The following is a 16,943-nucleotide window of genomic DNA, read 5'->3' on the forward strand; positions in this document are numbered from 1 at the left end:
CGTGACCCCCAGATGACCCTAATGGTGACCCCAGATGACCCCAACAGTGACTCCATGGAAACCAAAACATATTGATTATGTAAACACCCCCCCCCCACCACACCTGTTCCTGATTATTACATTATAATACAACACACTGACTGTCTGTCCTCACAGCCTGTCTGTCTGTCCTCACAGCCTGTCTGTCTGTCCTCACAGCCTGTCTGTCTGTCTGTCTGTCCTCACAGCCTGTCTGTCTGTCTGTCCTCACAGCCTGTCTGTCTGTCCTCAGCCTGTCTGTCTGTCTGTCTGTCCTCACAGCCTGTCTGTCTGTGCTCACAGCCTGTCTGTCCTCACAGCCTGTCTGTCTGTCCTCACAGCCTGTCTGTCTGTCCTCACAGCCTGTCTGTCTGTCCTCACAGCCTGTCTGTCCTCACAGCCCGTCTGTCCTCACACAGAGACAAAGAGGAGTCAGGGAACAACCGAAACCCAGCGTAGAGCGGTTGAGTGAACGTGCTCTGCACGGTGTACAGGTGAGTCAGAGTGTCCTCTAACACTCTGTAGAAGGACAGAGTCCCAGCGGGACGGTCCAGATACACTGCTACTCTGTTGGAGCCAGAGGGACGGATAGGAAGGACAGTCAGCTTACTATTGTGTCTGACAGAGTAAGTGTCACCACGCTGACCATCAACACAGGCCAGACACCAGGAATGTTCATTCCATCCAAGCACACAGTCCAGACCGTCTCCTTTCCTACCGATGTCTCCGTCAGTCACTCCTATCACAACCCCTCCACTGAACTGTACCTCACTGTAGCAGCGTTCATCTAGACTCTCTGAACTCAGAACCTGAGGCTGTCCATCAAACCTGTCAGGATGGTCAGGATATGAATGACGCTGACCATCCTGACGGGTCACCTTCCTGTTGTTCTCAGACAGAGAGAGGTCACAGTGTGCTGTGTTTGTGTCCAGAGTGAGACGCTGGAAATCTGATGAGAAAACAACACAGTACACATTAAATACATCCTTCACTGAATGATACGCATGCACGTATCATCGCGCATGCATGCACACGTATCAACGTGCGCGCGCACACGCACACATGCACGCGCACGCACACATGCACACTTGCGCGCACACACACATGCACACTTGCGCGCACACACACGCACACATATGCGCGCACACACACATGCACACTTGCGCGCACACACACACACGCACACAAGTGCACGCACACATGCGCGCACGCACACACGCACACATGCGTGCACGCACACACGCACACTTGCACGCACACACACATGCGCGCACACACACGCAAACTTGCGCGCGCACACACACGCACACATGTGCGCGGGCTCATTGTGCCGCGCTATGAGCTTGTAGGTCTGCTATTTATTTTTTATCGTGAAAATGTGGCGCAAATCTTTGAATATAAATATTCTTTCAGAACGTTTTTAACTCAAATCTTTGAATATATATATTCTTTCAGAATGTTTTTAACTCAAATCTTTGAGAACGACTGACAGAAACATGGCTTTTTTTCTGAAAACTGTCAGGATTTAGAAGACATTTGTAGATTCTGCAAATGTCTTCTAAATCCTGACAGTTTTCAGAAAGTACCTGCTATGATGGTGGGTGTAATAGTGTGGGTGTAACACAAATGCGCGCGCACACATGCACACATGCGTGTGCACACACATGCGCACACGCACACATGCTCATTGTGCGGCACCGAGTGCCGCGCTATGAGCTTGTAGGTCTGCTATTTTTGAAAAAAAAATGTGGCGCAAATCTTTGAATATATATATTCTTTCACACGCACACACACATGCACACACATGCACACACACACACACACAAACACACACACAAACCACTGACATAAACATAGGGTTTAACCCTGTGAGAACCACTGACCTATAAACATATGGTTTAACCCTGTGAGAACCACTGACATAGAAACATAGGGTTTAACCCTGTGAGAATCACTGCCATATAAACATAGGGTGTTTCAGACAGACAGACAGACAGACAGACAGACTCACGTGTTGTAAGGAGTTGAGGTTTAGTCCAGTGTTCTCCTCCATGATTCACACTGTAGGAAGTAGAACAACAATGAATCAAGTCAAAACCTCTGCTCTGGGCGGGAACCCCTTTTGGTGTTTTACCCCCTCAGGCCGGGAACCCATTGTTGGGTTCTGTACAGTATGTACAGTATTCAAAAATGTAAAAGAATTGATGCTGCTATATAAATAATTGAAGTTTATGAAGGGTAGGTCCCCTCACAAAAAACATGCAGTAATCCTGGTCACTAAACTGCCTCCCCCTGGCCAGCCGGGGCGCCTGATGGAGGGGAAAGGAACTGGTTGGAATAACGTGTTCCTTCCACGCGCTACGTCCAACCAGGTCAGGTGTAAAGGAGCAACTTGGACACTCAGGCATGAAGGAAGCATGAGTTCAAGTCCGTTGCTCTCCCCTTGTCCCCCATATATGGGGACTAGGTTGGCGGAGGGTGTGTAGAGCCCAGGATCACATTAGATGATTGACACAGGGGTGAAAAATGGGTTACAAAAACGTGGGATAAAAATATTTAAAAAAAAATAATAATAATAATAATTGAAGTTTTTCAGAAAACTTAGGTCAGGCTTTACTAAACACATTTTGTAATCATTCTCCCACAGACTCTGTCCAAACATCACACACATTGGTACCATAAAGGAAAGGAAATGTACTATGTTTACCCAGGGTAACTGGACTAAGGAAAGGAAAGGTACTATGTTTACCCATGCAGGGTAACTGGACTAAGGAAAGGAAAGGTACTACGTTTACCCAGGGTAACTGGACTAAGCTCAAGAACTTGCTTACAGCCAGGCCCTGCTCATAGAACATTTCATGGTAGGGGTTCAATGCCTTGCTCAAGGGCACTTCAGCGGTGGTAATTTTAACGTGCCGGTACGGGGATACGAACTAGCGACCTTCCAATATCAAGACCGCTCCGCAAACCGTTCGACTTTGTACTTTCCCCTCTAAAGGACGCTTGGAGGCAGCTGCCACCAGTTTTGTTGACTAAGACTAGACGATTTCAGATGAGTAAAATAGGACTAAAACTAAAGCGTGTGTTATTCAAAAGACTAAATTGGAATTAGCTGTCAAAATGAACACTGGCCAGGCTACCATATTGCAGCGTTGCAAACTGCATAATATTGCTGCCCTCCAGAACAGATGTGAGTTAAGCAAGAACCCTCATGAAACAGAGGTGTTCAGAGAGCAACATCTAGTGGTCTATTGCACCTTTAAATCTGAGATTGTTTTGGGTCCATTTGGTTACAACGGAGCTTGTAATTGGCTATTTTAAAATTGTTATAGGCAACCTTATAGGCACCAGTGCCAACATTGGCACAAATAAGGAGGGTGATCACTGGCACACTGCGGCATAAGTGTGTGAAAGAGCGTTTTTGGTTTAAAATAAACTATTAAAAAAATAATATATATATATATATGAAGTCCCTCACATGTACTGTATGTAAATGGTAAATGGTGCATTTATATAGCACCTTTATCCAAGGCGATTTACTACATGTGCATTACATTCACCCATTCACACACACATTCATACACCGATGACAGAGGTAAGTAATTACATCTAATTACATTAATTAAAACTCAGAACAATAACCCACCTATCTCCCTAGTCAGAGTTCTGCTATATTTCCACCCTCACCCCAGAGGGACACATATTACACATTACATTGCACACTACTGTCGTAGCAAAAACAGCCAATCTACAAGCTCAAAACACGCCGCAATGCGACGCGTTTTGAGCTTGTGGATCAGCTATTTTTGCTATTATTTGAACTGAAATCCTGAATTATGTTTTTGCTATTTTTGAATTGGAATCCTGAAAAGTAACATTTTTATTTAATTTCAAATGCATTTAACTTTATGAACCAAATACAAATACATTGGACATAAAACATAGACATCAAAACAATAATATATCAATGTTCGGATATATATACCTGCGGGCCGCTTTAAGTGATGGTGGGGGCTGCATTTGGCCCCCGGGCCGCCAGTTGGTCCCCCATGTATGTTATATACAACCATGGAACATAGACACTATCTACTGTATATTAATCTATGTTTTAGAACCATGTAACATAGACACTATCTACTGTATATTAATCTATGTTATAGAACCATGGAACATAGACACTATCTACTGTATATTAATCTATGTTATAGAACCATGGAACATAGACACTATCTACTGTATATTAATCTATGTTATAGAACCATGGAACATAGACACTATCTACTGTATATTAAATCTCTGTTAGAATGAACCATGGATCATATGGTAATATGATATAATAATATGGGAAACTGCATTTATAAAGCGCTTTACATTACAATGTAGTTCACATTCACCCACCGATGGCAGAGGAAAACATGCATGCTCATCGGGAGCTGTTAGGGGTTCAGAGAGTCTTGCTCAAGGACACTTCGACATGTAGCAGCCAGGAGGAGCCGGGAATTTAACCTGGAACCTTTGACGGCCGCTCTACACAAGTCTACTCACTTGACAGTCTCCAGGGCAGCAGACAGCTTCTTCAGAGCAGAGTCTCCTAAGTGGCTGAAGTTCAAGTCTAGCTGTTTCAGCTGGGAGGAGGGGTTGGAGGTCACAGCTGAAGCCAGAGAAGAACAGACTTCCTCTGTGACTCCACAGCCTGACAACCTGCAGAGAAATACACACTTAACAAAGTGCTGTGTTGATGTCCAAGTAGAGATCCACACAGAGAGAACACACATTCTTTACCCCAGGATCTGCAGTCCACACTGTGGACTCTTCAGTAACGCAGAAAGCTGGAGCAGTTGTGATTCCTGCAGGGAGATGAAACTGAGGTCCAATTCTTTCAGATGGAGAAGGTTAGAGCTGAGAGCTGAGAGCAGAACTTCAAATCCTGTCTGTGTGAAGGTACAGCCAGCAAGTCTGTAATTACACATGAAATATCTGGACTGAATATCAGAGGTTTGGAGTAAAGACCCCAAGAGATGGAAAGAGAAGGCAGGCAGGGATAATGTGAAGTAAATCATCATAATCTTAATCTTCCAACATAGGAAGTGTGTGTGTGTGTGTGTGTGTGTGTGTGTGTGTGTGTGTGTGTGTGTGTTGGTGCGTGCGTGCCAACATGACTACATACTGTAATCACTGTACCCCATTAGTTCACATAATGATAATCCCCTAGCAGCCATGATGGATCACATATTGTAGTTACTGTACCGTAGCATTGATAATGATAATTCCCTAGCAGCCATGATGGATCACATATTGTAGTTACTGTACCGTAGCATTGATAATGATAATTCCCTAGCAGCCATGATGGATCACATATTGTAGTTACTGTACCGTAGCATTGTGATGTGAGAGTGTGAACTAGACAACACAAACTCTGACCATATTATTATTCTAATCAGTGGGATACCATGATGTCAAATTTATCAAGACTCTTATTATTAAGAATCAAACTATAAATAATAAAACAATAATGTGACCTCAGTATCTCCAGTTGACAGTTTGGACTCTTCAATGCAGCAGTGAGCAGGTCCATGGATGGATCCGTTATGTCATTATAACTGATGTCCAATTCTCTTAGATGTGAAGGATTAGAGCTGAGAGCTGAAGCCACAATCTCATATTGTGCCTTTTGGAGTTGACAGCCAACAAGTCTGTAAATGTAGATGATGTAAAATCAGTGATCATCAACACAGTTTAGATCAAATTCATGTTCAATTAAATTAACTATAAAGTGTAATGTAAATGTACCAACAATGTCTAGTTGGTCAGATATTGACAGGTCATATAAGAACAGTCTAGTTGGTCAGATATTGACAGGTCATATAAGAACAGTCTAGTTGGTCAGATATTGACAGGTCAGATAAGAACAGGGAACCAGAAAACATCAAAGTGAAAGACAGATAATCTGTATTAACCCATTCTGACCAGAGATCAGATTCTAAAAATGTCTTCTACATCCTGACAGTTTTCTGAAAAAGCTATGTTTCTATGTCAGTCGTTCTTCGATTAAAATAGCAGACCTACAAGCTCATAGCGCGCAACCGAGTGGCGCGCTATGAGTATATATATATATATATAATAGCTAAAGCATAACATAATATTTAAAACACCAAAATGGGTTCCCGCCCAAAATGGTTTAATACTACAGTGTGTAACTTGCATTGATCTATGAATGTTATCTTATTTATCATTTTTACTCTGTTCTCTGTGCGTGTCAGTCAGTTCCATTTAGGCAAAAATGCTATATAAATAGTGTACACACACACACACACACACACACACACACACACACACACACACACACACACACACACACACACACACACACACACACACACACAATTTGAGACCTGATTATTGTTATAGTAATTAGGTGTGATGGTAGATTGATTCAACAGGTTTTCTATCCACATGACTACTAACCGAGCCTTTCTGCTGTTCCTCACAGCTGGGAGTAGTCTGGATGACCCCCATCCTGTTGGTGTGTTGTATTGGTGCAGGTCCAACTCCTCCAGAACCTTCTCTGACGTCATCAGCATGAAGGCCAGAGCTGAACACTGGCTCTCAGACAGTTCTGTCTTTGATCTGTCCGCTGACTTCAGGTACTGTTGGATCTCCTGATGTACTGAGTGGTCGTTCATCTCCATCAGACAGTGGAAGATGTTGATGAATCTGTCAGGAGAGATACTCGCATCTTTATTTTTCATCTCCTTCAGGTTGTTGATGACTCTCTGGATGCTCTCTGGACTGTTCTCTGTGTGACCCAGCAGGCCTCCTAACAGACTCTGGTTGGACTCCAGCGAGAGGCCATGAAGGAAGCGGACAAAGAGGTCCAGGTGGCCGTTCTTACTCTTCAGGGCTTTTTCGCTGGCTCTCAGCAGGAAGTCCTCCAAGGAACTGACATCATCTCCCAGGAATGTCTTCAGTACCTCCATGTTCTTCTGTGTGAAACAGTGCATCAGGTAGACTGCAGCCAGGAACTCCTGGATGCTCAGATGAACAAAGCTGTAGATCTTTCTCTGAGATTGAACGGTCTCTTCTTTGAAGATCTCTGTGCACACTCCCGAGTACAGCGCGGCGTGGTTCACATCGAGACCACACTCTTCCAGGTCTTCTTGGTAGAACGTGACGCTGCCTTTCTTCAGATGTACAAACGCCAGCATGCACAGCATCAGAAGAACATCCCTGTCAGTCTCGCCATACTTTGTCTTCATCCTTTTTATCAGGAGCGATATGAAGAGGCTGAACATCCCGGTCAGGTTCTTGGGCAGCTGTCCTGTCTGGTCTGTCTTCACCAGGTCCTCCACAACGGTAGCGGTCATCCAACAGAAGACTGGGATGTGACACATGATGTGGATGCTCTTTGATGTCTTCACGTGTGAGATGATGGTGCTGGCCAGCTCCTCATCATCACTGAACATCTTCCTGAAGAACTCCTCCTTCTGGGGGTCTGTGAACCCTCGTATTTCTGTCACCATGTCAACGCATTCAGGAGGGATCTGATTGGCTGCTGCAGGTCTGGTGGTTATCCAGAAGAGAGCCGAGGGGAGCAGATTCCTCTTGATGAGGTTCGTCAACAGCAGGCCCACCGATGATGTCACCGTGACATCAGAGACGACGTCATTGTTGTCGAAGGCGTCAGAATCGACGTCAATGTTCTGGAATTTCAGCGGAAACCTGCTTTCATCGAGACCATCGAAGATGAAGACAACTTTCCAGGCAGCGAGCTGCTCTGCTGTGACCTTCTCTAACGTTGGATGGAAACCATGGATCAGTGAGAGAAGACTGTGCTGCTCATCTCGGACCAAGTTCAGCTCCCGGAATGCGAAGGGAACAAGGAGATCTATATCTTGGTTCTCCAAACCTCTCGCCCAGTCCAGAGCGAACTTACGCACAGAGAATGTCTTCCCGATGCCAGCGATGCCATTGGTCAGAACTCTGCTGCTGGGTGTGTCTCTGCCAGGGAGGACGGTCTGAAAGATGGCACGGCACTTGATTAGGACGTCATAGAGGGTCTTCATGCTGGAGGCGGTCTCAAGCTGCCACACCTCATGTTGCTGATTAACCCCTTCACTCCCTCCCGCTGATAGGTGGAGGTCTGTGTAGATGTTGGAGAGGGAGGGATGTTCAGTGACGTATGTCACATGTTCAAGACCGTCCAAAGTGACCTTATAGACCTTTACATACTCCGGCAGACGGACATCTGATATGAGGAGACAATTAATACATGTTAAACATTATGCTTCATTTACAACTTTACATTGAACAATCCATAGCATTAACTATGTATATATCCTCCAGAAAATCTAAATTTGTAAAAGAAAAAAAGGAGAAAATTGGCTAAAATAAAACGTTGGATCGTTTTTTTAGTCTAAATGTATGTGTTTATCATCAGTATTTGTATTTGGACAATGAGACAGGAATACAACGAGTATATTTAATCTGATGAGTCTGCTGCTATTTAAACATTTCATTCATTAAAATAAAATGTTAGTGTAAAATGTGTCCAGTCTTACTGTGTCCAGGTGTGGTTCGACTGAATGTCTTCTGTCCAGGTGTGTTTCTGAATGTCTCTCTGTGGAGATGAAGACAATAAAATATATACATATAGATGAAGACAATAGAATATATACATATAGATACATATAGATGAAAACAATAGAATATATACATATAGATGAAGACAATATAATATATTCATATAGATACATATAGATGAAGACAATAGAATATATACATATAGATACATATAGATGAAGACAATAGAATATATACATATAGATACATATGTATCTAACGGTTAATTTTCCAGCCGGGTAGCCGATGGCATTATCCGGTTAACACTAGGAAGTCGGAGCAGCCGTTCTGACCGAATTTGAGATTTCAACGTTTATTTTCTTAGCCCATGGAGTCCAGAGAAAGTTCCCCTTGCATGACTTTGTCTAAATATTCGATTGAAATCATCTCTGTTTTCCCATTTGAAACGTTTTGTAAATATGATTTTAGGCATATATCTCCTACTCAGTCTGACTATATCGGCACAATCGACTGCCGTCCCCCTTTCTCCCCCACTCGTCTAATGATCTTCACACCTCCGACAGCTGGAGACGGCATTGTTCAAGCCTGCATTCCATGTCCAACGAATTAAATCATATACGTTTGGCTGGTTAATTAACTTGGAATTTGTTTATTATTTTGATAAGATAATAGGAATATGAATACAATGATTATTATCCATGGTGAGGGTGGGATGTTATTGAATGCTCGGTTAGACTCGACCGACATTTACTTTCCATGAAGCGAGAATGCTTGCCGATGCGCGATACAAAATAAAAAGTGTTTGAAATAATTCCAACCAGATAGACCTCCCGAACCTCTAAATGTTTTGTCAGTCAAAAGAACAGTTCTTTCTGCAAGCGACGTGGAACTGATCTGCAAGTCTGCCTGCCCTGCACGCAAGGCTATTTCTTTTTTTCCTCCTCCCTCTCTCAACTGCTGCTGCTGTTGCGCTGTTGTGTTATTTAGTGTATCACTTGATACCGTTTCGTAGAGAGGGCCTACACAACCGATCTATATACCAAATGAAAGCCAAAATTTCGTAGTTTACATAGTATTTAGATTTTTTTTACCCAAACGTAAAAAAAGTCGGAAAGTATTTTATCAGCTCCCAAACTTTTTCGTTTGCATGGCCGGTTTGACCCGACGCGATTCTTTGGCACAATCAATCAAATATAATAGTAGGCTACTAAGCCCGTTTTCAGCTAAATGCGGAAATGTCCAGGCTAAATAACTTATCGACGGGAGTCGTGTTAATATTTATTTACTCGTCATTGTCATGTTCACTCCAAATAAACAAGTATTATGCACTTATGATGCGGAGAGCCATCTTATAAAATATTTGGGTTGCGATATTGAGGGGGCAGAAAACAGCCCGGTCACATGGTTCATGTACTTGCAAGTTGAGACAAAGAAATGCGATGTTTTTTATTAATTAAACTGATATCACAACATAACGTGGCTAATAATTGTTTATTTGGAATGTACTTTGGCTGGTAATTTAGGTAAATATAACGCGACTCACTTGTATAAGTAATTTACCGCGGACATGCCGCGTTTACAATACATTGGCTTTAGAAATGTTGTACAATTATGTCATGTTTACATGCCTAGTCAAGCAGTCTGTACATCGCGTGGGGTCACATAAATTAATTACATCGATAACACACGAGAAAAGACGAGTGATCTTGGCTCTTTTGGAAGGAAAAAAGAACAACAAAAGGCAGCAACGCGACACTCTTCCATGGCTATGTTGCAATATATGCCTATATAATCCGTGAAGTGTACATTTTCATTGGGTGTATAATAATGTATTTATAAGAGAGGGAAGAAAAAAAAAGAAAAGTGCGTGCGTGTAGGCAACAATGTCGTCTCCAGCTGAAGAGGTGTGAACGAGTGGTGCGGGGGAGAAAGGGGGAGAGCGGTCGATTGGGCCGGAATAGTAATAATAATAGATATTATAATAGAGTAGTAGTGAATTTTTTTCAGACTTCCCAGTGTTAATTAACGGTTGTTGATTTTTTTAATAGGCTACCCCAAATGTAATATGCATGTATAGGCTACACAATTAAAGTTGGTAGATGAATGGTATACATTTATTTATGCTCCTTTTAAAAGACAAACAAAATGTTGTTAAAGCAACATTTAACAATATGAATAAATTGTTGTAGGCTTAATCATCAATAAACAACGCACCGCATCTGCATGCATGCATCTGCGCGTCTACAGTACAGAGGTCCGCCGGTTCTATTCCAAAACATAAATAAGTCCAGTCCAGATCTGAGCAGCCTATAGCCTAACTATAAAGCCACTGGACGCATGGGCTAAGCCTTTTTTTAATTATTAAGGAAGATCAGCATGCATGTCACCGTGTTCTGTTTGTTGACTTTTCGCTGACGAGAAAACCCTCCAACATGGATAGCACATAGCTAACTTGGCTAACCGTGCCAGTGTGGGGAGACGAGTACAACAGAGAACTTTGGGACATTGAGGGGGCAGAAAACAGCGCCCGAGCAGCGCTGTTCATGCAGCCTGGAGTGTGACAAGCTGGACGGCGCAAATAACAGCAATTTTAGGCATGTTTTGCAACATAACAACTGTTTTAAAGTATTGTACAGTGACAACTACAGTCTCTGTAATGTTTATGTTGTACTAAAAACGATCTGGTTACTAGCCGGTTACCCCCTGACATCCCTACAAACGGTGCAATGGAATGATTTGCCCAAGGAGAGAGGAGTTTAGAGAGACAAGTGCCTCTCTAAACACTTAAAACTTAGGTCAGGATTGAGAAGGTGTTTTTAGAATCCTGAATAGGTTAAAAGGTGAGGGTACCTACGCTAGGGGACACGGGGAGAACATGTGAGGGTACCTACCCTAGGGGACATGGGGAGAACATGTGAGGGTACCTACCCTAGGGGTCACAGGGAGAACATGTGACGATACCTACCCTAGGGGACACGGGGAGAACATGTGAGGGTACCAACCCTAGGGGACACGGGGAGAACATGTGTTGGTACCTACCCTAGGGGACACTGGGAGAACATGTGAGGGTACCTACCCTAGGGGACACGGGGAGAACATGTGAGGGTACCTACCCTAGGGGAAACGGGGAGAACATGTGATGGTACCTACCCTATGGGAAACGGGGAGAACATGTGATGGTACCTACCCTATGGGAAACGGGGAGAACATGTGAGGGTACCTACCCTGGGGGACACGGGGAGAACATGTGAGGGTACCTACCCTATGGGAAACGGGGAGAACATGTGATGGTACCTACCCTAGGGGACACTGGGAGAACATGTGAGGGTACCTACCCTAGGGGACACGGGGAGAACATGTGAGGGTACCTACCCTAGGGGAAACGGGGAGAACATGTGAGGGTACCTACCCTATGGGAAACGGGGAGAACATGTGAGGGTACATACCCTAGGGGAAACAGGGAGAACATACAAACTCCACACAGAAAGGCTCTTTTGCCAATCCCGCCTCAGGTATGGGCTCTGATGACGCAGAGGAGAGAACACGCCCCCAGCGCCCACAGCGGGAATCGAACCCAGGACCTTCTAGCTGTGAGGCGACAACACTACCGACTGTGCCACTGTCCCCCCTCTTGGTTTTATTTTTGATAAAGATTTTAAACTTAAAAAACAAATCAGCTCCGTCGTTAAAACACTCTTCTTCTAATCATCGCCACGACAAATCCTACCTCCCCTAAAAACAGCTGGAGATGGTTATCCATGCTTTGATTTCATCAAGAATAGATTATTGCAACTCTTTGTATATTGGCATCGACCAGGCGTTTACAGCTAGTGCAGAACACAGCTGCCCGCCTTCTCACCGGCACTATAAAATATGGTATAGTGTAAAAGTGTATATTGTATAGTGTTAGTGTTATAGTATTGTATATATTTATAGGAGGGTTGACATACTGTGAATCAGGAGGTCCAGGTTCGTTACTGAAGTAAGGAGGATCTGCTTTAGACCAGTCACTCTTCACAGACAGAAGGCTGGGAGTTGGAGACTCTGCTCTGTGGTGGAAATTTCTGGAATCATACAGACAGAAATAACAATACATAAACAACAGAGACAGTGAATAATACTACTAGAAATAATACTAAGTAAATAACAGACAGTAATTAGCATAACAGTAGCTTGTATTTCATGTAGTACAAACGGTGCAATGAAATGATTTGCCCAAGGAGATAAAGACAAGTGCCTCTCTAAACACTTAAAACTTAGGTCAGGATTGAGAAGGTGTTTTTAGAATCCTGAATAGGTTAAAAGGTGAGGGTACCTACGCTAGGGGACACGGGGAGAACATGTGAGGGTACCTACCCTAGGGGACATGGGGAGAACATGTGAGGGTACCTACCCTAGGGGTCACAGGGAGAACATGTGACGATACCTACCCTAGGGGACACGGGGAGAACATGTGAGGGTACCAACCCTAGGGGACACGGGGAGAACATGTGTTGGTACCTACCCTAGGGACACTGGGAGAACATGTGAGGGTACCTACCCTAGGGGACACGGGGAGAACATGTGAGGGTACCTACCCTAGGGGAAACGGGGAGAACATGTGATGGTACCTACCCTATGGGAAACGGGGAGAACATGTGATGGTACCTACCCTATGGGAAACGGGGAGAACATGTGAGGGTACCTACCCTAGGGGACACGGGGAGAACATGTGAGGGTACCTACCCTATGGGAAACGGGGAGAACATGTGATGGTACCTACCCTAGGGGACACTGGGAGAACATGTGAGGGTACCTACCCTAGGGGACACGGGGAGAACATGTGAGGGTACCTACCCTAGGGGAAACGGGGAGAACATGTGATGGTACCTACCCTATGGGAAACGGGGAGAACATGTGAGGGTACCTACCCTATGGGAAACGGGGAGAACATGTGAGGGTACCTACCCTATGGGAAACGGGGAGAACATGTGAGGGTACATACCCTAGGGGAAACAGGGAGAACATACAAACTCCACACAGAAAGGCTCTTTTGCCAATCCCGCCTCAGGTATGGGCTCTGATGACGCAGAGGAGAGAACACGCCCCCAGCGCCCACAGCGGGAATCGAACCCAGGACCTTCTAGCTGTGAGGCGACAACACTACCGACTGTGCCACTGTCCCCCCTCTTGGTTTTATTTTTGATAAAGATTTTAAACTTAAAAAACAAATCAGCTCCGTCGTTAAAACTCTCTTCTTCTAATCATCGCCATGACAAATCCTACCTCCCCTAAAAACAGCTGGAGATGGTTATCCATGCTTTGATTTCATCAAGAATAGATTATTGCAACTCTTTGTATATTGGCATCGACCAGGCGTTTACAGCTAGTGCAGAACACAGCTGCCCGCCTTCTCACCGGCACTATAAAATATGGTATAGTGTAAAAGTGTATATTGTATAGTGTTAGTGTTATAGTATTGTATATATTTATAGGAGGGTTGACATACTGTGAATCAGGAGGTCCAGGTTCGTTACTGAAGTAAGGAGGATCTGCTTTAGACCAGTCACTCTTCACAGACAGAAGGCTGGGAGTTGGAGACTCTGCTCTGTGGTGGAAATTTCTGGAATCATACAGACAGAAATAACAATACATAAACAACAGAGACAGTGAATAATACTACTAGAAATAATACTAAGTAAATAACAGACAGTAATTAGCATAACAGTAGCTTGTATTTCATGTAGTACAAACGGTGCAATGAAATGATTTGCCCAAGGAGATAAAGACAAGTGCCTCTCTAAACACTTAAAACTTAGGTCAGGATTGAGAAGGCGTTTTTAGAATCCTGAATGGGTCTGTTGAATTGAGCAATTGTAACAGTTATCTCCTTAACATATTCCGACCAGGATTACTGCATGTTTTTGTGAGGGTACCTACCCTAGGGGACACGGGGAGAACATGTGACGGTATCTACCCTAGGGGACACGGGGCGAACATGTGAGGGTACCTACTCTAGGGGACACGGGGAGAACATGTGAGGGTACCTACCCTAGGGGACACAGGGAGAACATGTGAGGGTACCTACCCTAGGGGACACGGGGATAACATGTGAGGGTACCTACCCTAGGGGACACGGGGTGAACATGTGAGGGTACCTACCCTAGGGGACACAGGGAGAACATGTGAGGGTACCTGCCCTAGGGGACACGGGGAGAACATGTTAGGGTACCTACCCTAGGGGACACGGGGTGAACATGTGAGGGTACCTACCCTAGGGGACACGGGGTGAACATGTGAGGGTACCTACCCTAGGGGACACGGGGAGAACATGTGAGGGTACTATACCCTAGGGGACACAGGGAGAACATGTGAGGGTACTATACCCTAGGAGAAACGGGGAGAACATACAAACTCCACACAGAAAGGCACTTTCGCCAACCCCGCCTCTGGTATGGGCACTGATGACGCAGAGGAGAGAACACGCCCCCAGCGCCCACAGCGGGAATCGAACCCAGGACCTTCTAGCTGTGAGGTGACAACACTACCGACTGTGCCACTGTCCCCCCTCTTGGTTTTATTTTTGATAAAGATTTTAAACTTAAAAAACAAATCAGCTCCGTCGTTAAAACTCTCTTCTTCTAATCATCGCCACGACAAATCCTACCTCCCCTAAAAACAGCTGGAGATGGTTATCCATGCTTTGATTTAATCAAGAATAGATTATTGCAACTCTTTGTATATTGGCATCGACCAGGCGTTTACAGCTGGTGCAGAACACAGCTGCCCGCCTTCTCACCGGCACTATAAAATATGGTATAGTGTAAAAGTGTATATTGTATAGTGTTAGTGTTATAGTATTGTATATATTTATAGGAGGGTTGACATACTGTGAATCAGGAGGTCCAGGTTCGTTACTGAAGTAAGGAGGATCTGCTTTAGACCAGTCACTCTTCACAGACAGAAGGCTGGGAGTTGGAGACTCTGCTCTGTGGTGGAAATTTCTGGAATCATACAGACAGAAATAACAATACATAAACAACAGAGACAGTGAATAATACTACTAGAAATAATACTAAGTAAATAACAGACAGTAATTAGCATAACAGTAGCTTGTATTTCATGTAGTACAAACGGTGCAATGAAATGATTTGCCCAAGGAGATAAAGACAAGTGCCTCTCTAAACACTTAAAACTTAGGTCAGGATTGAGAAGGCGTTTTTAGAATCCTGAATGGGTCTGTTGAATTGAGCAATTGTAACAGTTATCTCCTTAACATATTCCAACCAGGATTACTGCATGTTTTTGTGAGGGTACCTACCCTAGGGGACACGGGGAGAACATGTGACGGTATCTACCCTAGGGGACACGGGGCGAACATGTGAGGGTACCTACTCTAGGGGACACGGGGAGAACATGTGAGGGTACCTACCCTAGGGGACACAGGGAGAACATGTGAGGGTACCTACCCTAGGGGACACTGGGAGAACATGTGAGGGTACCTACCCTAGGGGACACGGGGAGAACATGTGAGGGTACCTACCCTAGGGGAAACGGGGAGAACATGTGATGGTACCTACCCTATGGGAAACGGGGAGAACATGTGAGGGTACCTACCCTATGGGAAACGGGGAGAACATGTGAGGGTACCTACCCTATGGGAAACGGGGAGAACATGTGAGGGTACCTACCCTAGGGGAAACAGGGAGAACATACAAACTCCACACAGAAAGGCTCTTTTGCTAATCCCGCCTCAGGTATGGGCTCTGATGACGCAGAGGAGAGAACACGCCCCCAGCGCCCACAGCGGGAATCGAACCCAGGACCTTCTAGCTGTGAGGCGACAACACTACCGACTGTGCCACTGTCCCCCCTCTTGGTTTTATTTTTGATAAAGATTTTAAACTTAAAAAACAAATCAGCTCCGTCGTTAAAACTCTCTTCTTCTAATCATCGCCACGACAAATCCTACCTCCCCTAAAAACAGCTGGAGATGGTTATCCATGCTTTGATTTCATCAAGAATAGATTATTGCAACTCTTTGTATATTGGCATCGACCAGGCGTTTACAGCTAGTGCAGAACACAGCTGCCCGCCTTCTCACCGGCACTATCAAATATGTTATAGTGTATATCGTATAGTGTTATAGTGTATATTGTATAGTGTTACAGTGTTATAGTGTTGTATATATTTATAGGAGGGTTGACATACTGTGAATCAGGAGGTCCAGGTTCATTACTGAAGTGCGGAGGATCTCCTTTAGACCTGTCACTCTTCACAGACAGAAGGCTGGGAGTTGGAGACTCTGCTCTGCGGTGGACACTTCTGGAATCATAAAAAAATAAATAACAATACATAAACAACAG

At 44.4% G+C, this 16,943-nt stretch overlaps 1 protein-coding gene across 9 annotated transcripts in view; it reads right to left on the bottom strand.

Moving 5' to 3' along the window:
• Nucleotides 1-205: 205 nt before the first annotated feature.
• Nucleotides 206-16,943, bottom strand: part of LOC310867371 (NLR family CARD domain-containing protein 3-like) — a 139,860-nt gene continuing 123,122 nt past the window's right edge. For 5 of the 9 annotated variants that reach the window (XM_083777383.1, XM_083777385.1, XM_083777384.1 and 2 more), the window contains 11 exons: nt 16,789-16,902; nt 15,468-15,581; nt 14,087-14,200; nt 12,549-12,662; nt 8,577-8,635; nt 6,484-8,263; nt 5,538-5,711; nt 4,801-4,974; nt 4,564-4,719; nt 2,030-2,079; nt 206-967 (listed from right to left, as the gene is read on the bottom strand). In XM_083777383.1, the coding sequence (XP_083633509.1) occupies nt 396-967; nt 2,030-2,079; nt 4,564-4,719; nt 4,801-4,974; nt 5,538-5,711; nt 6,484-8,263; nt 8,577-8,635; nt 12,549-12,662; nt 14,087-14,200; nt 15,468-15,581; nt 16,789-16,902 (3,421 nt within the window). In that variant the 3' untranslated portion in view covers nt 206-395. The remainder of the gene's footprint in view (nt 968-2,029; nt 2,080-4,563; nt 4,720-4,800; nt 4,975-5,537; nt 5,712-6,483; nt 8,264-8,576; nt 8,636-12,548; nt 12,663-14,086; nt 14,201-15,467; nt 15,582-16,788; nt 16,903-16,943) is intronic. The other 4 variants (XM_083777388.1, XM_083777389.1, XM_083777387.1 and 1 more) reach the window with 3 other exon arrangements.

Source organism: Protomyctophum parallelum (genome assembly GCF_964188405.1).
Source record: "Protomyctophum parallelum genome assembly, chromosome: 11".
Taxonomy (NCBI): domain Eukaryota; kingdom Metazoa; phylum Chordata; class Actinopteri; order Myctophiformes; family Myctophidae; genus Protomyctophum; species Protomyctophum parallelum.